This window comes from Cololabis saira, chromosome 7 (assembly GCF_033807715.1).
Source record: "Cololabis saira isolate AMF1-May2022 chromosome 7, fColSai1.1, whole genome shotgun sequence".
NCBI classification, from domain to species: Eukaryota; Metazoa; Chordata; class Actinopteri; order Beloniformes; family Belonidae; genus Cololabis; species Cololabis saira.
The window spans coordinates 35,650,637-35,675,793 of record NC_084593.1 but is presented as its reverse complement, the minus strand read 5'-3'; the positions used below and the strand labels follow the sequence as shown (position 1 = coordinate 35,675,793).

Below are 25,157 nucleotides of genomic sequence, written 5' to 3'. Positions count from 1 at the left end.
ACCTGCGGTACTCTACTGCCCTTAGTTTTCAGCAACTTGTGCTTTTTATTATTAGGGCCCGAGCACTACAGTGCGAAGGCCCTATTGTATCTGTAGGAATTGTTTTTCTCGTTTTTTCCAAATTTTGCACGCAAGCCAGGGCTGGTGATAAATTTGATATTTCATGATTTACATTAATAGGCGTGGCAAAATGGCTCAACAGCGCCCCCTAGAAAACTTTGTGCTTTGTGCTAATGTGTTTTTATAGTGGTTGTTTATTTTTTATGTTGTATGTCTTGATATTGGGTCTAGAGCCCGTAATAAAGTTTATATATAATGACTTTTTGTCAACGTTCTGTTTACATTCGTACCTGCCCGTAGCCAACATGTGGCTCACTTCTCCGCTGTTTTCCTGCCTCCTCCCGGTCGTATGCGTCTGTTTTCAACGAAGCCTATTCAATAATCAATTGGTGGATCAATGGACCAATTTATGGCATGGTATGCAGTACTCGAGATGAGGGGGAATGAGGGGGGATGGCATCCCCCCCTGAAATAAAAACGGTCAAAATCATCCCCCCCCTGTAAAACTGCCATCCCCCCTTTCCATCCCTTATGTCATTTCATCAATGAATGTGATTTTACTGCTATTTCAACATTTAGAGTCATCACCAGAAAAATAACTTATTTGACAATTTTCACCTTTTTCAAGTAAATTTCACTTGAAATAAGTAGGAAACAAGATGTTTTAATTAGATACATCTTGTCCCACTGGCAAATTTTTCTACTTATTTCAAGTGAAAATCTACTTGAAACAGGTGAAAATTGTTGTTTTTTCCAGTGAGTCTGGGTTTAAGTGTAATGAGATTTTTTTTACTAAAATTAGACATTTTAACTAAAAATAGGACAAATATTCTTGTTAAGGTTTTGAGTTTTTGCAGTGATCCATTTTACTTATCCTGTGAAGGACAGAGTCATATTGATAAGTTCAGAAAACTGTTTTTTATGTTGTGTTTTGATGTATTTGATGTAAGCCCAGTGGATATTTAAAGCTTACAGAAGGCTGCATTTAACTGCTATGTCATTCCTGCAGTATTTCTGCAGGTGTCTTGGTCACTGCTATTATTTGTAATATATTATATTATTTGTAATCAGCACAAATTATGTGTCCCCATATGATAAAATCCACCATCCCCCCTGATTCTTTTTTACAACTCCAGTACTGATGGTATGAGTTGCATATTGGCAAAAAATTAAAATCACGTTGGTGCCCCCCCAAATCCTGACATCGGATCTGCACCCCAGCCCCACCAGCCCCCCCAGCCCCACCAGCACCAGCACCAGCACCTCCTCCACCTCCTCCTCCTCCTCCTCCTCCCCCTCCTCCCCGGGATCCGCTGCTTTGGTTTGGACCGGGGGAAATCCTCGACCGAGTTGCGTCACCAACACGTCAACAAACTCCCCTCACCGACACAGACAGACAGACAGGTACCAGCGGCCAGCAGCCATATTACCGGCACAGCAGCACCGCGGCACCGGAGCAGAGCAACACCCGGTCCCCGGTCCCGGTCCCGGTCCCGCAGACAGACACAGAACCAGACCCAGACCCAGCCGGAGGGCGGAGGGCGGAGGGCGACATGCCCCGTGAGTCCAGCCGGACTGCGCTGCCGCGGACTTAAGAGGGCTCCTGGCGACAAGATGGAGGGGAGCAGCGTGAGCAGCGAGGTGAGGGCACCAGCCCCCCGGGTGTCGGTACCGGGTCGTTGATCCGTGTTTAGTGTTTTATCCAGCGTGGTTCTCCCGCGGCTCGGGTCGGCGTCAGCACCGATGTGTTAGCCATGCTAACACGCGGCTAGCGCCACCAGCTCTCAGGGGGGTGTTGTAGTTAAACACCGGTCCTCCCAGCCGGGGGACCGCAGCCCGGTCCCGGTCCCCCCCCCGGGACACGAGGGTGGCCCGGGGGGTGTTGGTGTTGACCCGCCCGGAGCAGCCCGGGCTGCTAGCCTAGCCTAGCCTAGCCTAGCATGCTACAGCTAGCTCAGGAGTTTACATTCACTCTGACTGGACTGAGCTGGGGGAAAACTGGCCTTTTAGAGCTCCTTTAGCTGTTTACTGTCAGGAGGAACTAAAACATCTAATACTGGTGTTAAGTATGACATTTATTTACAATATACTTTATATTTAGTATATAAAGTACCAGTCAGAAATTCAGACACATCTACCCATGGAAGTTGAATTTTGCGTGGCCAAACTATTGACTGGTATGGCACGATATTATACATACACACACATTATAAATATAAATATATATATATATATATATATATATATATATATATATATACATACATACACAGTACAGACCAATAGTTTACACACCTTCTCATTCAAACAAATGGGGAAGTGTGTCCAAACTTTTGGTCTGTACTGTATATAAATAAAAAATATATTTATATAATTTTAAATAACAAATTATAAGCTTATTTGAGATCTTAAAAGCGTTATATAAATAAAATAGATTATTATTGTTATTATATTTATCATATGATACCACCAGACAGCAATCTTAAGTGTCCACATTCATGTTCAACAGCCATTTATTTAAGTATTATAAAGTATTATAATCATACACATCTATCTATCTATCTATCTATCTATCTATCTATCTATCTATCTATCTATCTATCTATAAAGTATATACACACACACAGGTATATGACGTCCACGTATGTGCACGCCAAGCCTCAGGAGGTTAAAACACGCATTTTGGTGTGGCAATATTTGTACAAAGTTTGACACTTACTGACTCGGGTTTAGACAGCAGCAGCTTGGTGATGCTAAACGGTGTTATAATGTTTTAGTCTGTTTTAGTTTATTAAACTAAACTAACATGACCGGCACCAACCCGCTGCGATCTAACTGGACCGGTCATTTGATCATACAGCATGCAGCCATGCAGTCACTAACATGTTGGTTGTGTATCAATGCACATCTGGAACAGATGTTCAATAAAGGTTTAGTTGTTGAATTGAATATCTCTTTATTTTCATTATAAAACATTTCTCCTGCACTCAGTGCAAAACAATTAAAGAAAAAAAAATAGTAAGTAAAAGTGCAGAGATGCAAAATAGTAATAAAGTATAAAGTCTAAAATTGATGGTAACTGTATATCTTGTATTGGTGGAGTGATCCAAAGCAAAAGGCTTCTTAATAATAAATTCAAAATCTGAAAACGTCCCGTTTGTCTTTGCATGGACCCCAGGAGAAGTTTCCCGAGTGCTGCTGAGTGAACCTCACAAACCTCTTTAGCCTTTTCAGTCTCTGGGAATTTTGCGGTATTTCACACATACAGTCCAGATGTCTGTCAGGCCTTTGGGTCCAGTTTAAAACCAAGGCACCCTTTTAAGTCTTTGTTTTACCATAAAACTCCTCATAATATAGTGCTGGGTATTTATGGCAGAAAAATGTGTGACCTTTTGCTAATCTGTTGAATGATCTAAGTGTTTTTTCATAGAAATACAAGTCTTTATTGGGACTTCATCCCCTGAATATTACATTGCAGGTTTTTAATCTTTTGCTTCAGTAGGTTACTTTCAAGGCTACTAAACCACACACTGTATGTAAAATACATTTAATTCGCATAAACCATGCCAGTGATAATATAATCCACTTGTGTTTTGCCATTGACAGTTAGTTTGTGTGTCAGTATCTGCACATGAAGGATGTTGCTATGTATTACTGCCACAGATTTTGACCAAAAGGCTGAAAAAGACTTGCCTAGTTGTGCTGCGAGTGTAGGCTGCACTCTGTTACGAGCCATGATGAGCCACAGTAAAGGTGGGAGTGATAATATATGTGTGGAATATGACATAAGCACTGCCCGGCTTTGGCTAGCTGAGAGGTTACATTTCATAGAAGGATCAAGGGTCTCCCTTTTGAAGCATTCTCAGTTTATTATTGGACTTTGATTGTTCACCTGGACCTACTAGAGTGCTAATATTATCTGCATTATTTTCTGCCGGCCACATATACCAGAAGGTGTTTTTTTTAGCCTCTGTTCTGTGGATGCACATGAGTTTATTGGGTGGCTCCACCCACTGAGTGGGCTTGTGTTGCGCTATGACTCATCCTCCCTCTTCAGTCTTGATGAAATTCAACACACATAAACACACTGGACTGAATACATAATACTAGCTGAGCTTCAGCACAGAATGAAAATGTGAAAGCCTGGATAACATTTTGGTAGTCTTTTTTTATTATTATTATTGTTTATTTTTTTGGTCTCATTTACATCCCAGTGATGACATAAGTGACATTACTCTTAATCCTCTGAAGCATCACATCTGCTTGTTTAGGTAAACAAGCATGAATGTAAAATAAATTGTAACACCAAGCCCCTGTAGTAGTAGTTGTTTTTTTTTTCTTTTTAAGTGCCTTATCACCACCCTCAGTTCACACTGTAGCCTGTCAGAGGGGTTGTTTTTGCACTGGCAGCGGATTAAGTTAGAATGCTAATAATGAAGGCTTTGTGAGGACAGGGCGAGAGCTGGACAGCTGGACAGGATTAAAGTATGGACTCCATACGATTTAACAACGAAGACGGCTCCGGTTGGAAAACTGAAAGTGCCGTGTCATTGCTTGTGACTCATCGTTTTCATCTTTTGAATCTTCCATCATACATGTGGGCGTGCAGCAGCTGCAGTCATGGTCCCGCTCAGCGAAAAAGAAGGATGAGTGCGCTTTGTGAAATTATTTATTGTCCACCACTCTGATAAAATTCATTTATCTGGCCGCAGGTCAATGGACATACGATCATGGATGAGCCCATGGACGAGGGAGACTCTTTCTCACACTGTGTAAGTGCTGCTGTGCTTGTGTGGGTTTGTGTGCATGCGTCTGTGTGTATATGTTTATATGGTATACTTGCAATCTTTTGTGTGTCTCATACGGAAACTGTTTGGGTAGGATGACGGGGCATATAAGGAAATTCCTATCACCCACCATGTGAAAGAGGGCTGTGAGAAAGCTGATCCATCTCAGTTTGAACTGCTTAAAGTCCTCGGTCAGGGCTCTTTCGGCAAGGTGAGAGCATTCAGCAGAGTGGTCAATATATTTTCATCAGAGCAGGCATTCGTACCAATCCTCTACCTTCTTCACTCAGGTATTTCTCGTCCGGAAGATCGTGGGTCCAGATGCTAGTCAGTTATATGCAATGAAAGTGCTAAAAAAAGCATCTTTGAAAGGTAATACAGAATTCTTTATAATCCAGCTCGACACTAAACACCTCCGCACAGATTTCCTGGCATGTTTTGTGTCTGCGGTGTCGAATTTCTGTCTCATCGCGTCCTTCTGCTTCATCTCTCCAGTCAGGGACAGAGTTCGCACTAAGATGGAAAGAGACATTTTAGTGGAGGTCAATCATCCCTTCATAGTGAAATTGCACTACGGTAAGAGGTCATACCGAATATATATTGAAATATTATTAGAATCTACCAAAATGTTATTACTACCGTTGAATAACTCTGTTCAGACTAAATGTATCTTGTGGATAACTTATTTATTGTATTTTTTTTTTTTTACCCCATAGCCTTTCAGACAGAAGGGAAACTGTATTTAATACTGGACTTTCTCAGGGGAGGGGATGTATTCACTCGCTTATCCAAAGAGGTAAGCTGCTGTTCTTCTGCCTTACATCTTATTATACTGAAAGCTTGTTAAATTCATTTCCCCCGTTTTTGATACTTTTTTAAAAAGTATCACGTGTATTTTTACGAGAATATAATCTTTTTTTGTGACTCAGTGTTTCACTCAAGTTTCTCAAAGCTGGCATAACAGATGCCACAGTGCTCATTTCTAAACCCAAAGGTATTGTTATGATGACATATACAAATGGAACAGGTGCAAATTTAGTGTTTAGGGATTTTTTTTCTGTTTAATAAGAGTGTACTGCCAAGTCATTTGTCCCTCTTGGTTTTTTATATTTGCTTTTTATTCTAATTATGATTTGAGTTCTCTTTCAAAGCACAAGTCCTCTTCTTGGAGTCGTTATTTGCTTTTACGTCAGCAGATGCTGCCAGTTCAAGGCTGGGATCGGCTCTTTTATTTGCAGCATGGTTTTGTTCTCTACATAGGCCATTCTTGAAAGTATAACTCAGATTAATTGCTGGTCGAATCACATGAAAACTTGATATTTTGACCAGAATCATTTCTGTTTGTGGGAATTGAATCGTAATATTGCATTTGTTTTTTTTTTTCTCTTTGCTGCTGATTGTCTCCTCAGAGTTCAGAGAGTAAATTTGTCCAGTTCTTATTAGGTTATGTTTACAGAGGAAGATGTGAAATTCTACCTTGCAGAGCTGGCCTTGGCCCTCGACCATCTGCACAACCTGGGCATAGTTTACAGAGATCTCAAGCCAGAGAAGTACGAATCACAGTCCCCGCCTTTGCTTCACCATTATTAACCACATACACTTTAACCTCCGTCTTCACCCAGTACACGAAACACCTGTACCAGTTACTCAAGATTTTGCACGCATGTCACTAGTTGTTGATACCGGTAATTCAGTTTAAAAATGTCTTGCACGTTCATTGTAAACTCAGAAATTATTGTCGCTCTACAGTGTATCAGTCCCCTTCTAAATGTTCACTCCATATCCTGCATATTTATTCTATGTTGAGTCAATGCAAAAGTGCGATAGTTTTTCTGTGCTTGCTGTACTTCACATGGAAGGCTGTTCCTCAGTAGAACATGCAGAGATTAGGAACTGAACCATTTTGTTGTTTGTTTATTTATATATATATATATATATATATATATACCAAGTAATTTATTCAGGAAACAAAATCACGTGAATCCATAGAAAACTGCTTCTGTGTCAATGATTTTTTTGTTTTAAACTCACCCCAACTTCTTATCTTTCAGCATCTTACTTGATGAAGCGGGACATATAAAGTTAACAGGTATGTTTCTGACACAATCCAGTCAACTTAAATTCAAACTGTTTCAGTATAAATCTACTTTTAAACATGTTATTACTTTCCTCCATTTCACACTTGTTGTCACTGCAGCTGTTTAGTCAGCTCCTTTACTGTTACATAGATGTAGACATTTAATAGTACTCTCAGGTCCCCCGCCCCCCCAAAAAACCCAACAACCAAATTCAAAAGTCTGTAATCTTTATTGTAATGAATATTGACTTTTCTTTTCTAAAATGCCACCTTGCATTATTTTGTGACAGACTTTGGCTTGAGTAAAGAGTCAGTAGATGCTGATAAGAAGGCTTATTCCTTCTGTGGTACGGTGGAGTATATGGCCCCTGAGGTGGTCAACAGGAGAGGACACACACAGAGCGCAGACTGGTGGTCTCTGGGAGTTCTTATGGTACACAAGTCCCACAAATCTACACACACATTTGGATGGTTGGAATGTATTTTTATTGTTTTTTACATCAGCAGATGCTGTCAGTTCAAGACAGATGAGACAGAATTCACCTGAATATGTGTATTTCCCTTCCAATGTGTGTCTTTGCAGTTTGAGATGCTAACGGGGACATTACCGTTCCAAGGGAAAGATCGCAATGAGACCATGAACATGATTCTTAAGTGAGTCATTATCCGTGGCATGCTTGACACACTGAAAGCACGGTGACACTGTTGTAAACGTCTGTGAATAATGTTTACTAAAGAAAATTCACCTGTGTGTTTTGGTCTCTTCTTCACTCTCAGAGCTAAATTGGGAATGCCTCAGTTCCTAAGTTTGGAAGCCCAGAGTTTGCTGCGAATGCTCTTTAAACGTAACCCAGCAAATAGATTAGGTAAGGACAATGAGCATTGTTGATTGTTACATCACAGACACTTCAAGTAAATCCTTTTGAACATTTTGGCATCCACTTAAACAACATGCCGACGACCACGGAGGGAAACGATGTGTTGATCCTCTAAGAACAATAAAAACCAACATGCCAGGTTAACTGAACCAAAGTGATTTGTGTCTTTAGGGGCCGGGCCCGATGGAGTGGAGGAGATCAAACGCCACGCTTTCTTTTCCACCATCGACTGGAATGTGAGCCCACACAGTTCTCTCCCTCTCGTTTCACACACACAACTCCCTAGCTTCTGTTAAGGCTTCACACCTAACAAACGTTTGGCTTGATGACTAGCTGCCATCAGTCCTGGCCACAGCAACCGTGTTTGTGTGTGTGGGAGTCTGGGCAGCAGTCCAGTTCTCGCTGTGTATGCACTAATAGCCCTGTGTGAGTGTTTAAGAGCCAGCAGGATGCTATTGGCTGGACTTATCTGTGGAGGGGATTGAAGGGGGTTAATCTGGGAGGGGGTTTGGCTTCTCTTGCACGCGTGTTCATATGCACCTTGCAGTAAGGTTTGATTCTAACGTGTGTGTGTGTGCTTGTGTGTATCTGCGCTTCCTGCAGAAACTGTACAGGAGGGAGCTTCAGCCTCCATTCAAGCCTGCAGCAGGGAAACCAGATGACACATTCTGCTTCGACCCAGAGTTCACAGCTAAAACACCTAAAGGTACACCTACACGCGCATGTTTTGCTTGCCTGCACTCCTGCAGCCATGGAAACTGTAATTGAGTCCCTAGTATCACAGCAAGATGCATCAACTGTCAACATGCACTGTGTTTATGTGACGAGTTGTTTGTATATTTAGACTCCCCAGGTATTCCACCCAGTGCTAACGCCCACCAGCTCTTCAAAGGCTTCAGTTTTGTCGCGCCAACACCTATGGATGAGAGCAAGAGCTCCCCAATGCTCAGCATACTCCCCATTGTACAGGTAAACGTGCATATTCTCTGCTTTTGTGTCCCCTATCATACACCTGGATATAAATGACTGCAATATTAACAAGCACTCATGGGGTGTCTCATAAACACATAGACATGCAATAAGCATTTCCATAACCTTTTGGAATAATCTGGATTATGTCTGAAAAACAACCGCAGGAAACTGTAAAAAGGTTTGTGCCATATTTGACAGCTTTACCGGCGTTTCAGGTTTTTGTTTGTGATTTTTAGTTATCGCACAGATCTAGGGGTAGTGGAAACACGACTAGTGCTTCTTTGGAAGTGTGTTGTATTAATTTGTAGAGAAATGTACAATTCACCTTTTTTAAAGCTGACAACTGTGGGATTATCAATCGATGTATGGGAGACTGACGCAGGCCGTGAAATCACAGCTGGTACTGATAGCTGAAGTTCTGCAGCTTGGTTCCTCAGCAGCTAACTCACTTTTGCAAACCCCTCCCCAAAATGTGCACACCGGTTATTTCATGTTGGTGACAGAAATACCCAATGTATGGCAAATAAGTGATCAACTGAATAACAGTATGCTGCCTGAGGGAGGAAAAAAAAAAAAGAGGTAAAGCTAGGGTTATATATCTGTTATAAATACCATGACTGTTCATTTACCAGCAGCAAAAGATCCAAAAAGAATATCAGAAACTCTTTTCTATCATTTCTTTCTAGTTAAACATGTATGTATTATTGGAAAGTGTTGCTTGTGGCAGCATGAAGTTTAGAAGTTAGCACCGTTGCCTCACAGCAAGAAAGGTTCCTGGTTCAACTCCCGACAGGGCTCTCTCCGTGTGTTTGTATGTTCTCCCCTTGTTCGTGTGGTATTCTGGCCTCTTCCCACCATTTAACAACATGCATGTAGATGATTCTTAACTGTCTATAAGAGGCCCTGCGATGAACTGGTGACCTATCAAGGGTCTGCTCCTGTCTTTAGCCAGAAACAAGCCGGTCAAGGCTCCAGCAGATCAAATAGGCTCAGATGGTCTTGGTTGCTGCCACCTACTGGTCAATAATTAAGGAAGCTCTCGTTTAAAATCATTCATAATTGTTTTGCGTAATGGGAACCATTTTTGATGGAAAAAGTGTTGTTGGATTCTTCATGTTTTTTTTTTTTTCTTAATGAAGATATTTTGCAACATTCTTTTCTTGAGATACAGGCTATGTATTTGATGGTATGGAAAAACCATATCTTGAAAATATCAAAATGCTGTATTTTGTCAACTTATTCATAAATTAAGAGAAATATTAAAGTCACAAATTCAACCCTTTGTATCAAAACCCAACCTCAGTGTACTGTTGGATTCCTTCTTCACTTAGTGCAAAGTCTTATGCTATCAAAACTCTATCTGCTGTTGAAAAACAGTGTTAAACCCTTGAATAGGCAATCAGTTTGATTTTATTACTTAAACAACTCCATTTCACGATTGCATCCATCCATCATCTATACCAGGTTGTTCCTGCAGCCGATCACAGCTCTCTTTGGGCAAAAGCCATCGGTACACCCTGGACATCAGCCCATCGCTGGGCTCACATAAAGACAACAACACACTTGCACTCACACTGATGGGCAGTTTTGGTCTGTGGGAGGAACCCAGGAGACCTGGAGAAAACGCGCACAGGGAGAACATGTTATCTCAGATTCAAACCAGGGACCCCCTTGCTGTGAGGCAGCAGTGACAACCACCAAGCCACTGCCCTGCATTTTGTTATTGTTTTCCTGGTATATCTATGTACATTTTTATACCATCTTGTACATGTTTTTGGTTAATTAAATGTAATGATAATTAAATGTAATAATAAAACTATAGCCTAGTAACAGATTCTTGTAAAGGAGAAACGGTGTCATCTGCAACGGTAGTTCTGATGAAAGAGGGCCCCATTGTCCAGAACCTCATTCAAAAACAGTCGTGTCATTGTGAACAAAGCGTGCATGTCATGAATGGGACTTGATGGCCGACACCGCTTTAGTGAAATCACTGCAATCTCAGCCGCTTCTAATCATCATAACAACCGCAGTTATATTGAAGAGGAATATACAGTATAATGATCATCTTAATGCCAAATAACAATTTGTTAGTAAAATGTTGGTGCAGGCTAATAAAAATGAGGTAATTTATACACAAAAGATCATAAAACTGCCGACTGAATTTATTTCTAATTGGAGCGACGGCAGACCGAAACCAAGTTATCTGCCAAAATTAAACCTCCATTTTAATTCATCCACTTCTGATTTTCTGCAACCAACTCAAAGTTAAATTCAGCCAGAATAAGTAACATATCCCGGCTTAATCCCTTAATCACGGTTTCGAGCAACATCCCACCGCAATTGTAGGCTACAGAGTTGCTACTGTTTGTTTCCGTCTGCACACTACAACGATTGTGTTGTTTGCATTTCTGTGTGTCGTTCATGCGGTCAGCACTAATATGCTGGTAGAGGCCAGGTGATGTAGCTTATGGCTCTCTTTAAGCAACATAACTCATATTTGGTGTAAGTAGGGGCACAATTAGCAAAACTGTGAGCAGTTTATCACACAGTATGACATGTCCATGGAGTTGTCACAATTAGCAGCAGCAGGCTGTTTCATAAGTGATAATTATTTACAGCAGAAAAACCTGGAACCAGTTTGTGCGTAGTGACCTTTATGCATCGTTTGTGCATCCCGCTGCTACTGTGGCACTTTGTTTTAGGCGGACCTAAACAACTTTGCTCTGAAAAATAGTTTAATTACTAGTATCCCACGAATAACATGGTGAGGTCCTTGAGTCGTCTTCTGTGCAAGCAATTGGGGGGGAAACAAACATTAGAAGAGGTGTCCTTGCAATGTTTATAAGTGTGGAAATAAATCACACTCAGCTGTATTTTTTTAAGAGATGTTTGTGAAACGTAGGAGAACCCACATTTTGACTTGTTTTGACTGAAGGGGAGCTGCTCATCAATAACATTCAGATAATGTTTGTTCCTGGATTATGGAGGACAGATGGTGACAGATGCTTCCCTGTAACACGGTTATTCATTGACTGTTGGAGGATTCATCATGACACCTAATGACTCACGTCTGTTCCAGATGCACGGGGGCGCCGCCAAGTTCTCTGATCTGTACGAGTTACAGGAGGACATCGGGGTTGGCTCCTACTCCATCTGTAAGCGCTGTGTACACCGAGTTTCCACCATGGACTATGCTGTGAAGGTAGGATTTGTTTTCTTAAACTGGGGGAATAAAAATCTTAAATGTGAATTATCGTCCACACACTTCAATACACACATCAATAGTATAATTTTCTTATTTGTTGGGGTCACTAAAGATAGCTTCAATGTTTCTCTTACAAACAGACAAGTAAAAGCATCATGGTTTTTAATTTTTAGGAAACTGACTCTCCTTAAATGACATGGCTTTGATGTGAAAGCACAATTCAAGTCTCTAGAAAAAGAATTAGTAGAAAAGTGACTAAAGTAAAGTAAGAGATGAATCATGCTCAGTGTGGTGATGCAGGCCAGCAGAGGGCAGTGCAGGTTCAGAGTTTGCTGTGAGAACCTCTTTCTTTTTTCTGTTTACAATAAACTCTTTGGTTTGTTTCCATTCACTCAGATTATAGACAAAAGTAAGAGGGACCCCTCCGAAGAGATCGAGATCCTAATGCGATACGGACAGCACCCCAACATCATCACTCTGAAAGATGTGTGTATTATTGATCTGTGAGTTTTCCAAAACATTTACATCTAGAATAACAAACACTAGCAAGTCACCTGTGTGTCCGCTGGTGTTCCAGGTGTATGACGAGGGCAGGTATGTGTACCTGGTAACAGAACTGATGAAGGGCGGGGAGCTGCTGGATCGAATCCTCAGACAGAAGATTTTCTCTGAAAGAGAGGCCAGCGCTGTCCTTTACACCATCACTAAGACTGTTGACTACCTCCACTGCCAAGGGGTGAGAAACCTTTCAGCAAGACACGCACGCCGCAGCGACGTCCACTCCTGTTATTTCCTCTGAAATGTTTCCCGTCTCCTTTCCCAGGTGGTCCATCGAGACCTGAAGCCCAGCAACATCCTGTACATGGACGACTCTGGGAACCCCGACTCCATTAGGATCTGTGACTTTGGATTCGCCAAGCAGCTTCGTGGGGGCAACGGCCTGCTGCTCACGCCCTGTTACACCGCCAACTTTGTGGCACCAGAGGTGAGACGACGGTGTCGATGAAGAGCAACATACCAGACCACCTTTACTTCTAAAGCACTTTAAAGACAACAGAAGGACGAATAAATACATACACATAAAACAACTTAAGAGAGGTAAACATTAGAAAAATTAAAATAAATGGGTGCCAAATAGTGATGCACCGAAATGAAAATTTGTGGCCGAAACCGAAAATAATAATATACACTTGGCCGAATACCGAACAATACCGAACATGGTTCTTCAGCAGTTTTTCATTTATTTTGCCAATTTTTTCACCATTGCATAAATCAAATAAATTTGATTTAGGCATGCTTTTCAAAGAAAAAAATATTTTACAAAATTACAAGGTAGAAAATATTTATTGAACATAAAAAAATGAAAATTTTTTAATTTACCAGCATTATGTTGTTTTGGTTCCACCTCCTGGTGAATGTTAGGTAAAATTCTTATGTGGTTACTTTTTGGTTGGCCAACGATTTATATAGTGCGCAACGTTACGGGACGGAGCGGCCAGTCTATTTCCTTATTTTACAACGCCGTTATTAATTGTTAGTTTTTTTCCCCCACTTATTCCACCGAACACCGAAAGTGTTTTTTTGCCATTTTTGGCCGAACAATTTCGGTTACCGAACAATCGGTGCATCACTAGTGCCAAAGGCCAAGGAGGTTCTTTAAACCCACATCTGTGGGAGAAAGCAGTGAGATCACGGCAGTATGCTTCGCTCTGTTAATGAGTTCTTGATTGTGTTTGTCTCTCTGTGTCAAGGTACTAATGCGACAAGGTTATGATGCAGCCTGTGATATATGGAGTCTTGGAGTTCTACTATACACCATGCTGGCTGGGTAAGACTGCATTCAGGAGTGATTGCAATTAATTGTAAACCAATGTCACATTTTGTTTTTTAAAAGAAGTGCTTCTGGTTTGCGTAGAGGGTTTTTGTGTAATCGGAGTTGCTTAAAGGGTCTGAAATGAAGCAAGAAGTCACAATGTCTGTGATGACCTGTGACCGATCAAGTCCGTCCACATTGAGAGAGCCTTGAGCGAGTGAGGGGAAGGGTCTGGATCAAAGCGCGGTGCACAGCTCTGCAGTAGGAGAGCTCCCTAGTTTAGATATTAAAACATACAACTGCATGAGTGGGTTGTTGTTGTGTATATTGTGTGGGAACATTTTATTTATAAGTTCCTTTCATAAAATTATTTATGAAACTTTCCAACAAAAAGATCAAACAACAATGGGTAAGATCAGCGTATAGTAAAACCATGAAGAACAGTGTAGCTGGACTTAAAGTGAGTCGGTAGTGTTAAACGGGTGATTCTTGAGTCTGGATTCGAAGATAGTTCAGTACTTTATATCTCCGGAGGTAAGGAGCTCCAGGGTTTGGGAGCAGAGCGGCTGAACGGTGCTGAGGCGGCAGAGGGGACAGTGAGGTGGAGGATCAGAGGGAGCGGGCCGGACTGACGATCTGGAGGTCAGACAGATAAGGTGGGGCAAGATTATGGATGGCCCTGAAGGTGAACATGAGGAGTCTGTAATTAATTGTTTGGCATACTGGGAGCCAGTGGAGCTGCTGCAGGATGGAGGGGATGCGATGGAAGGATGGGGTTCTTGCTAAGATCCGAGCAGCAGAGTTGGAGCTTGTTGAGGGAGACCAAAGAGGAGAGAGTTTATGTTACAGAGGTGGAGGTAAGCAGATCAGGTGATGTCGTTGATATGGGGATGGAATGAAAGAGTCCTATCTCAGATGACACCGGACTCTTAACCTGAGGGGAGGGGCTCTCACCTTAGGATGATGGTTTTGAAGGAGCTTAGTTTTTTCACTGTCTAATTTCAAGACGATTGACGTGAACCAGGATTTGATATTTCTTTTAAAACAGGAGGTGAGGTGTGGGAGGAGGGTGGGAATGTGGAGCCTGGTTTGCTGGAAAGGTAGAGCTGGGTGTCTCTTTTTTTGGCGGGGGGGCTTGAAACTTTGTGCAGTGGATAATATTTATATAATATGATTGTTGTACAAGCTTTGGCTTTTTATCCCTCTTTCAGGTACACGCCGTTCGCTAATGGGCCAAACGACACACCAGAGGAGATTCTTCTCCGAATAGGATCTGGAAAGTTCTCGTTGACGGGGGGTAACTGGGATTCTGTATCAGACTCCTCAAAGGTAGAAACACGGGCATTGAACCCTGAACATGTAGTGACTACTGCAGTTCTTAACATTTTTAGTTGTACATCACCCTGGTCGACCATTATAAAATGTAAAAAAAATGTATTTATTTTATTAGTTTTTTTGGCCCTTCTGACCAGCTGAGCTGTTGTTGTTGCAGGACCTGCTGTCCCATATGCTCCATGTCGACCCTCACCAGCGATACACAGCAGAACAGGTTCTGAAGCATTCCTGGATCACGTGCAGAGATACACTACCACACTTCCAGCTCACACGCCACGAGGCACCACATCTTGTTAAGGTGAGTGTTAATAATGTGTCTGCTGTTGTATAACAAGCATATACAGACCCATGGAAGTGTGTAAGCATCTACTAGAGCTGATCAGCAGTAGCATTTGAACCAGTGTGATATTCTCATCAGCACCAACTCTTATTTCAGCAGATTTTCCACAACACCTAAATGATTGCAAATAATACCTAATGGATGCCTATGCCAGTCTTATTAATCATTTTTGAATTTTAATAAAAATTCTGGCCTCCAACAATCGAGAAAATAATGTAATTAAGGAGAAATAAACAAGATTTTACCACATATTCTCACTCAGTGACACGCTTCAGGCATCCACTCCACTTGGTCATGGGTGACTGACTCAACGTAAGGTTGAGGACACGCTGCTGGTTGTTTTTTTTTTTTTTTTTTTTTTTTTAAGCTTCATCATTATTTGCTCAGATGGCTTGAATCGTTTATTTTGTACGAAAGTGTATTTAGTCCACAATTTAAGTTTGCTGAAGAACTGCATCATTATGTCCATGTATGTTTTGTTTTCCCCCTGCAGGGAGCCATGGCTGCCACCTATTCAGCACTCAGTCAGAAGACCAGCCAACCGGTGTTGGAACCCGTGGCAGCTTCCAGTTTAGCCCAGAGACGCAGCATGAAAAAACTCACCTCGACCGACATGTAGACCCACACCACTCGCCCTCCAGTTTTGGTCTCATTCTCGCAGACTCAAATACGCAAAGACAAATGCGCATGCACAGACTCAGACCCAAGTCTTGGCCAGTCCGAACTACTGTCTCCCTTTTTTAAAAAATATTTATTTAACATATCCAGCATTAGCATTCACTCTCAAGTACAGGCTCAAACCGGCACAGAAAGAGGTTGAATCGCAAAGATGTCGGCCAAAGAGGTTGAGGGGAAACTCACATATCTGTTACTGCTGGGGAGACAGACTTGTATTTATTTCCACAGCTTTCATATGCACTTGCCCTCCTCGCCTTTCATTATTTCTTCCTTGTGTGGGGAAGAAACACACCAGCTGATGTTCTCCTTCACTGTGATTGGCTGATTCAAAGCTGCTTAGGTAAACTGTGCCCCCCCTCACCCACTGCTCTTCATCTTCACTCTGACATCCTCATCCTCAGTTCTCTCTCATCCCCGTGTTTGCTTTGGCGCGTCTAACTTCTTTTTCTCAAAGTGAAGTAATGATCTATTAAGTGCTGGCAAGATGTGTTGACTGCGGTATAATGTCAGACTGTTTTCTCACCAAAACTCTCCCCCAAAAAATGTATATATATATGTATATACATACACATATATAATATAATATATATATGTATGTATAAATAAAATCTGCTTGTAGCAGATTGTTAAAGTCCCTCAGGCTCAAAATCGGTTACCAGCACTTTTGGGAACATAAATGCATGTTTTGACAAAACCTGTATTCCTTTTCCTCAAAGTTTCCCCATCTGACTCATGTTACTTTGTCATTCTAGCAATGTATCAAAAAGGTTACATAAGCTGCAGGTGGATACAAGAGTATGTCGAGGAATCGAAGGTATGGTTGGGGCAATGATATGAAAATGTCATGTTTGCAGAAAAATAAAAAGATTATATATATATATGTACACACACACAAATGTATATGACAAGATTAATGAAGATGAACAGCATGTGGGGGAGCTGTAGGGATTTCTCTGGGGGAGACGGGACTCGAGCCGTCAAACCATAGACAAAAAAAAAATATTTCCATGGATATCTCTTCAAAAAAGACATTGTTGAAATTGTATGATATTGTATTTATTTCATTTGATTTTTAAGATTCTATTTTTCTTTCAAGTTCTGTATATATTGACATTAAAGATCATTATTGACATGCATCTGCCGTGGTCTGTTATGTCATGAGAGGCACTGCAGTCTGTTTTGGCCAGCATGAAAACAATCAACCGTTTCTGTTTAACAAGCGTAAAACACAGTGACACAAATGTGGCGCTTGTCGCAATCTGTAAAAAAAAAAAAAATATTGCTTATTTTTTTTAATGATTTTTGACCATTTTATTACCTGGTATAACTTTGCTGAGTCTTATCTGTAAAGTAAATGCAATATTCTTCTGTGTATTTAACAAAAAACTAAACCCAAACAGAACCATTGTCAGAAAACCTACAAGAGAATTGGAACGAGTTGGGAAAATATAAGCTAAAAGTGAGAAAAACATACTGGTTTGCAAAAAACAGTATAAAGACAGTAGTAGTAATGAGGAGTATTTAATAAGTTCATATTTTTATGGATTTTATTTTTATGTAATGATGTGGTAAAAAATAAGTAATCATAACTGTGAGTCTGAGGAGCAAAGATGGGAAGATGATCTCTAACATGTTTAAAAACATTGGGCAAATATAAGGACAGATGGGAGAAGAATTCCATATTCTCCTTTCACAGACCATAATATTGAACTATTTAAGTAGTCGGGCAAAAAAATGCAAGCCTGAAGTTGGACACTCGTGATCTCCAATCCCTCACAAAACACTGCACCAAAACTGTCATTCATCCATTACTGATATAGCCACATGGACAAGAGGTTACGTTAGGGGATCCCTGTCAAATGACATGGAGGTACAAATGACAAATTGTATAAGGTAACAGAAGCCTAAAGTTACTCTAGAGGTCAGAATCACTTTTTCCCCTTGTGTTCTTGGTGTAAAGCATGACAAAGTGGGGTGGGGCATGATGGATCCATCAGAATGGATAAAACCCCTGACAGCTAGAGGGGAATGTTTCAGGTTTGAATGTTAAAAATGCTTGTAAAGATCCACGATTCCCAGATTTATACACTACTGTGTTTGGCATGTAGGGGGAAATCAAAGCTGTACCCTCTGGTGAAGAAAATTATCCACATGTAACAAGATAATTGAGGAACTAGAAAACACAAAAGCATGAAAAAGTAGATGCATGCTTTTACAGGACACTGGAATGTTGAATTTTTAATTTAATTTAAATAAAAGGAGGATGTCAGCAATCACAAACTTCCATACCTGTTCTGCAACCCTGTCGTCACCTCATGAGTTAAAGTCGCCGATGACCACTACTGTCTTCCTAAACATGGCCTCAGGTCCCTTGAAGTCCCAGCTGTCTAAAAGTGTCTCCATTCGTGTAGCATAGTCTCATACTGTTCAGTTCTCGGTTGAGTTATCTTTTCTTTCTGTTAATAAGCCACAGTGCAGCGATGAGCTGATGCAGCAACTTAGAGAGTTCTGCATTTGCTGGTTGGAGTAGCTGAAGTGACCAGAGCAGCAGGTAACTGTTTCAAAGACAACATTTTGAATGGACCTCTTGCCCATTTTTAGTCTCAGTCACCACTTCCCAATAAATGGCAGAACTGTTGATTTGCAGAAACAACAGGAATGTTTATTGATCTGGAAGCACTTCTAGATACATCCTTTTTGAGTTGTGCAGGTAGTTGGGCTAATCAGCTGGGATGGAAAATTCACTATAGCTCATCGTCTACCTCCAAATGTTTAAATCAAAGGCCTTTAGTCCTTTCGATTACTGGGGTCAATAGAACTTAATATTTAAGATTATTCAAGGATTGTATTGGCCAGTTATTTGTACTGCTCCTACAGGACCATGTCAGGGAAAATTACAGTCATGATTTAATACTGCATAATCTAAATTCAGTTCAATTCAATTAAGTCCTAATACCTGCTTCAGTTGTATTCAGGGTCACAGGAGTAGACCCCTTTCAAAGTTTGATTTAAAAGAATGTGATTCCTAAATGGTATATTGGTGTGAATCTTAAACATGAAAGCCTGCCCTTTAATCATGCCCCGTTTTATTTCACTGTTTTGGTCTCAATCATTTCATTTTACGTCCATGACAACTTTGAGGGAGGTGAATTATTTTGTACCATGTCAGGAGAATTCATATAAAACAGTAAATTAATTTCTAATATGGTTGATTGGCAGTTGACTCAGCCAATTGCTAGTTACTGCTTCATCATCCATAATTGTCATGCTACCACGCTTAGTGAAGCGATCAGCAACTTGTACCAACCGAGCCCCACTAACCTCTGGGTTGAGGCTCAAGCAGAACCAAGATTAAAGAATTTTAATTGTCATTGTGTTTAAGGTACATAACAAAATTGCAGTGATGCTCTCGGTCAGAAAAATAAAAAAAACTACAAGCATAAAAAGTAAAGGCATTAACAATTAAAAAAATATAATAAAGTAAGATATGAAAAAGGATATAGTAAATAGTAAGGCATATGTATAAGGCATATATATATATATATATGTTAATATAGATGCAAACATATGTACAGGTTGTAAAGAATGTTAATATGGCACTTATAGTATTGCACTGGATTGAAAAGGCAGCATGAACGTTTACAGTATAAGTATGATGCACAGCTGGTCAACTGGCCACTGGAGGCTGGCTGCAAAAGTGACCACTGACCACTTGGTATGCGACCACATGGCTGTAACAGCACAGCAAATAAAGTCAGACTTCATATTTGCTGGGAGTGTGGCCTTATATCCCCTTCACAAGTGATTCAAATTATCTGGGGACCTCTGGCCTTTTCTACATTTGTCCCTGGGTAACTTTGGCCATCGCAGTACATACATGTGATATATTACAACTTCAGCCTGCAGAGCTCCAGACCCCACGTGACCTGTTTTGTTTACAGCGCCATTTTGGCAGGAAAGATAACGGCTCAAGTCAAAAGTCACGGCGTAATCATGAATTTCAGAGCGTCCGAGTTTTCTGCGCATTTAACCCATAAGGACCCATACATCATTACAGTGGCAGGGAAACAGTGCAAACATCTTGGCATCAACCGTTTTCCCCATTAATTTGACATAAAATGTGATTTGATATCTAATTCACAATAACACAAATACAATGTGCTTCAGCTGATAACATGCAAAATGTTATGATTTCCTTCATCTTTTTTTTAATCATGCACTTATTGAACATTCACAGTCAATCCACAGCATAATTACTTCAACAAAAGATAATTGGAGTCCGTAGTTTGCACGTATGGAGTTCAGGTGATGATGAAACGGTCCAGAGATGTGGTTTGGAGCAACTCTCACGGATTTAAAAAGTAACAACACACATACAAAAAACTAAACTAAACACTGAAACACTCAAACTAATTGATCTGTGTGTTCTTCTTTATTCAGTTTGCCCACAAGTGACAGGTAGAGACAACTGGAGAGACAGATAAAACTAACAAGCAAGTAGAACAGGATTACATCTCTGTTTATGAATAAACCATATGCAAGTCATTGCACAGCCAGGGTGTCCATGGCAACACCATAGAAGAAGTTGGTGTTCTCCAGTAATAAATAAATAAATTAAAACATTTTTAAAATAATTGTTTTAAAAATAAGACGGTATGCATGAAGACGTTTGCCAATGACTATTTTGGTGACCCAAAATGTTATGGGGTTTATGTTTTATGAACTGATGACCTAAAAATGACCCCCACTGGAAAATGTGATGGGGGGAGCATTAGGATTTGGTATCGTCTGGGGAAAATTAATTTCCCAGTACGGCTGCACAATATTTGAGAAACATTGTTGAAAATTGTCTTTGTGTTTTTATGCTTTGCAGCTTAAATGGGCCATTGACAGTAAGCAGTCTATGCAAACACGAAAAATGAATTGTGATAATGTTTTTATTACATGGTTTAAAGAAGGAAAACTGACTAAACTGCTTCATGCAACTACAACACTGTTCATGTAAACTGGTATCTGCACTCATCAGTCACTTTATTAGGTACACCCGTCCAACTGCTCATTAAAGGTATAGTCTGTAATCGTATTCAAAAACATTTATTGTTATACTGGGTGAAATGGTCCTTCCATCCTGAGAGTAGCCAGTGAATAATGTGTTCAGAAAAAGGAAAGAAAAAAATCCGACCTCTCTTAGAGGAGGTGCCACTTTCAAATCTTGCTAGCTCTCCAACATTACAGACTATACCTTTAATGCAAATTTCTAATCAACCAATCACATGGCAGCAACTCAATGCATTTACAAGGTCGTGACCTTTAATTTAAAATATTCATATTTTAGATTGTAGGTCATCTTGTCAAATCCCTGTCAAACACAATGACAACTAGCGAAACTTGATATCAAAAGCATCCATAGTGAAAAGGAAAATAATATTCAAATGATGTAATTTTGGTTGCTTACCAAATTGCCGAGCGCATGTGCCCCCGCTCCCGGAAAAAAAGTTCAGACTCAGGATTTTTTTTTACAAACAGAATCCATTTCTACGTTGTTTGCTCTTAAATCAGCACAACAAATGACACAACACTGACTATAACCTTCAGAAACACGCTGTTGGGAGGGGTAAAAGTCCATCTTGTGTTGAAGAGTGAACACGGCGCGGTGATACCAGCCTCATGTTGCACGAGAAAGATGTCATGTGGTGCTTTTAACATTTTGAATATCTGCAAAAGCTATAAAGATTATATTCACATATCTTAATTTACCTGATTAATGTAAAAAGATCATGTTTTTATGGTGGGCGGGGCCACGTTGACCTGGAGTTCCATTTAGTTCAGTGCTCATAAAGGTTACCATGACAACATTCTATTGTACACAACAAAGCACCGGTTCACCATAAATACCCTGAAACTCTGCACAGAATCATAGGCTGCGTCGGAAATCGCATACTTCCACCCTAATGAGTATGCAAAATGAGTGTGCGAGATTTTTTAGTGCGTCCGAAACATTAGAACGTACTCAATAGTGTGCTCTATCCATACTCATTCCGGAGAATTTTTTGAGTGTGGATTGATGGACACTAGTCGAGCAGAAACTTCTCACAATGTAATGCAGCGGCGTTTAGTTGCTAAGTGATACGCATATGTCATAAGTATAATATTAAGTATAATAATATTATTACATACCATTAATATTATAATATTCGTATATAATAATATTATATAATGTCATCTTGTTTCGGTCAGAATAAACGGGAAATAGCGGAGCGGTGCTGCTACTGCTGCTGTGACACGTCACTTCCTCCCTACGTCAGGAAGTGCCGTGTGCGCTCTTAATAGTATGTCCGAATTAATGCACACTACTGATATTTAATCAAAAGTGTGCCGAATTTAAGTATACTTTTTAGTATATACTTTTTAGTATGGGATTTCGGACGCACCGATAGTCTCTTGTACCTTCATGGCACATCCTGTTGCGAGCCTCTCTGGTGGAAACCCCGTCTACGACTCTGAAAACATCCTCAGAAAACGCTTCAGAACCTCCGACCCACTTTTCCTGACTTCCTACCATGCTGATCACAGAAATGTCTTTTAGAGGACGTCCAAGACCCAGACAGGGATTTGTGAGCTCACCTAGCGATAGGGCTCAGTCCCGGGTCTCAGATGATCTCCACCAACTCCAAAGGGAGTGCAAAGAGTGCAAAAGAGAACATGCTTTCCTGACCAAATACAAGAACAAACTGGAGTTTGAACTTGGTGGCCGTGCAGAGGAAATGGAAAGAATAATGTTGATCAACTAGAACTTGAGCTGGACTGAGAGAGCAACTCCAGCAGCTGCAAGAGGAGAATAAAACCCTCCAAGAGAAAAACAAAAAACTGGAAGAGTACAACATGGAAATCCATCTCCAGCAGAAGCAGGAACAGGAAAAATCCTGGGTCCAGGTGGAGGAGGCTCTAGCAAAACTGACAAGTGAAAGGTTCAAGGAAAGAGCGGTTGAGGTTGAAAATGAGAAAATGATCCTGGAAGAGCTCAAAAGACAGACTGAAGAAATAAAACAAGAATACCAGAAGGAAAAGAGGGATCTGAAAGAGCAGAAGGAAAGCTTGCAAAGAGAAGAAAAGATACTGATGGAGGGCAAGAAAAAACATGAGATGGAGATGGAAGTGTTGCAAGCAGCAATGCTTGATCTGGAGGAGAATAGGACAGACCTGCAACTGTTGCAGTGCAATATGGATGTGGAGAAAGCTGAGATGACGCAAATGAAGGTATGAGAAGAGGAACATGCTGTAAACCTGCCGAATGACAAGAAGAAGCTGCAGGGAGAGATCAAGATTTTAATGGAGAACAAGAAAGAAGTAGAAACGGGACGGAAGGACCTGGAAATGGAAAAGACACAAATCTGTGATACCAAACTCAAAACAGACAAAGACTAGGCAGGACTCAAGAGAGAGGTGGAAAGTGTGGAGGAAAAGGAAGATGAAGCAGCACAGAAGAAAGAATTGGAAGAGGAGGATGAGAAACTGCAGCTGGAGACACAATTAGAAGAGAAAGAGAGAATGGAGGAGTTCAAGTATCTCGGGATCTTGTTCACGAGTGAGGGAACGATGGAGCGTGAGATTGACAGACGGATCGGTGCAGCGTCCGCAGTTATGTGGTCGATGTACCGGACCGTCGTGGTGAAGAAGGAGCTGAGTCGAAAGGCGAAGCTCTCGATTTACCGGTCAATCTACGCACCTACCCTCACCTATGGTCATGAACTTTGGGTAGTGACCGAAAGGACAAGATCGCGGATACAAGCGGCCGAGATGAGTTTCCTCCGCAGGGCGGCTGGACGCTCCCTTAGAGATAGGGTGAGGAGTTCGGTCACCCGGGAGGAGCTCGGAGTCGAGCCGCTGCTCCTTCACAATGAGAGGAGTCAGCTGAGGTGGCTTGGGCATCTGTACCGGATCCTCCTGGACGCCTCCATAGGGAGGTGTTCCAGGCATGTCCCTCCTCCCTAGGGAGGTGTTCCAGGCAAGTCCCTCCGGGAGGAGATCCCGGGGAAGACCCAGGACACGCTGGAGAGACTATGTCTCTCGGCTGGCCTGGGAACGCCTCGGACTCCCCCCGGAAGAGCTGGAGAAAGTGTCTGGGGTGAAGGAAGTCTGGGCATCCCTGCTGAGGCTGCTGCCCCCGCGACCCGGCAACGGACAAGCGGGAGAAGATGAGTGAGTGAGTGAGATGAGAGAGAATCCTGGAGGAGGAGAAGATTGTTAAAGAGGAGAAAAAGAAGAGACGTTTCTTAAAGATCTTCAAGAATCAAAAGGGAGATGAGGAGAGAAGAGATGAAAAAGTACAGAAAGAATTGAATGACATAAAAGAAAAAGATGAATAACATCTTAAAGAAATGGAAAGAGGAGAGAACAAAAAGAAAGAAAAAGTGGTGAAGAAGAAAAGTTGGTTCAGCCGGATTTTCAAAAGGTCCAGCAGAGAGAAGGCTGCTGGGAACCAGTAGCTCAGTGACTTCACCTCCTCTTCACCTTCTCTCCACCAAACTCTTCTCCCCAACACACTTCTTCTGTTTCTGTCTTCATCCTCTCTTTTTCAGAGCATTTCAGCTGCAGGAGGAGAGCAAAGAGCAACACACAGATGCTTAAGCGTTTAAGAGAAGCACGGAGTGGCTTCAGTGGATAAGAGACAGGCACGACAAAGAAATGTGTGCAAAAAAATAAAAAAAATTAAAATGGTGTGAATTACCATATTGTTATATATGTATTATATAAATCTTAAAGCTACCTTGCATTGTTTTTCTAGTGCAATTACATTCACATACATGATATCAGGCAGTATTTAAAAAACAAACTCCATTATGTATAGTCATAAAAAACAAATCCCACTCCAGGGACAAAAGGAACATAACTCTTAAATTAATTTGTTCACAGGTATTGTTGGAGTCACGATAAAGTGCTCTTCTCTCAATATGCAAGGTGATGGTGCCTAACATACAGTAGCAAGAAAAATATGTCAAACGTTTGGAATTA

The 25,157-nt window shown here is 41.1% G+C and overlaps 1 protein-coding gene across 1 annotated transcript; it reads left to right on the top strand.

Annotated features, from left to right (window-relative positions):
* Positions 1–1,394: 1,394 nt before the first annotated feature.
* Positions 1,395–17,275, top strand: rps6kal (ribosomal protein S6 kinase a, like). The gene is made up of 22 exons (XM_061725750.1): positions 1,395–1,701; positions 4,773–4,832; positions 4,942–5,058; positions 5,138–5,219; positions 5,343–5,423; positions 5,564–5,643; positions 6,291–6,397; positions 6,899–6,936; positions 7,215–7,357; positions 7,508–7,578; positions 7,702–7,790; positions 7,974–8,038; positions 8,406–8,508; positions 8,647–8,771; positions 11,854–11,976; positions 12,376–12,465; positions 12,557–12,715; positions 12,803–12,964; positions 13,731–13,807; positions 15,004–15,121; positions 15,285–15,425; positions 15,961–17,275. Exons 1-22 carry the CDS (start codon positions 1,675–1,677, stop codon positions 16,084–16,086), a joined length of 2,184 nt encoding a protein of 727 aa, XP_061581734.1. The 5' UTR covers positions 1,395–1,674; the 3' UTR covers positions 16,087–17,275.
* Positions 17,276–25,157: the final 7,882 nt, after the last annotated feature.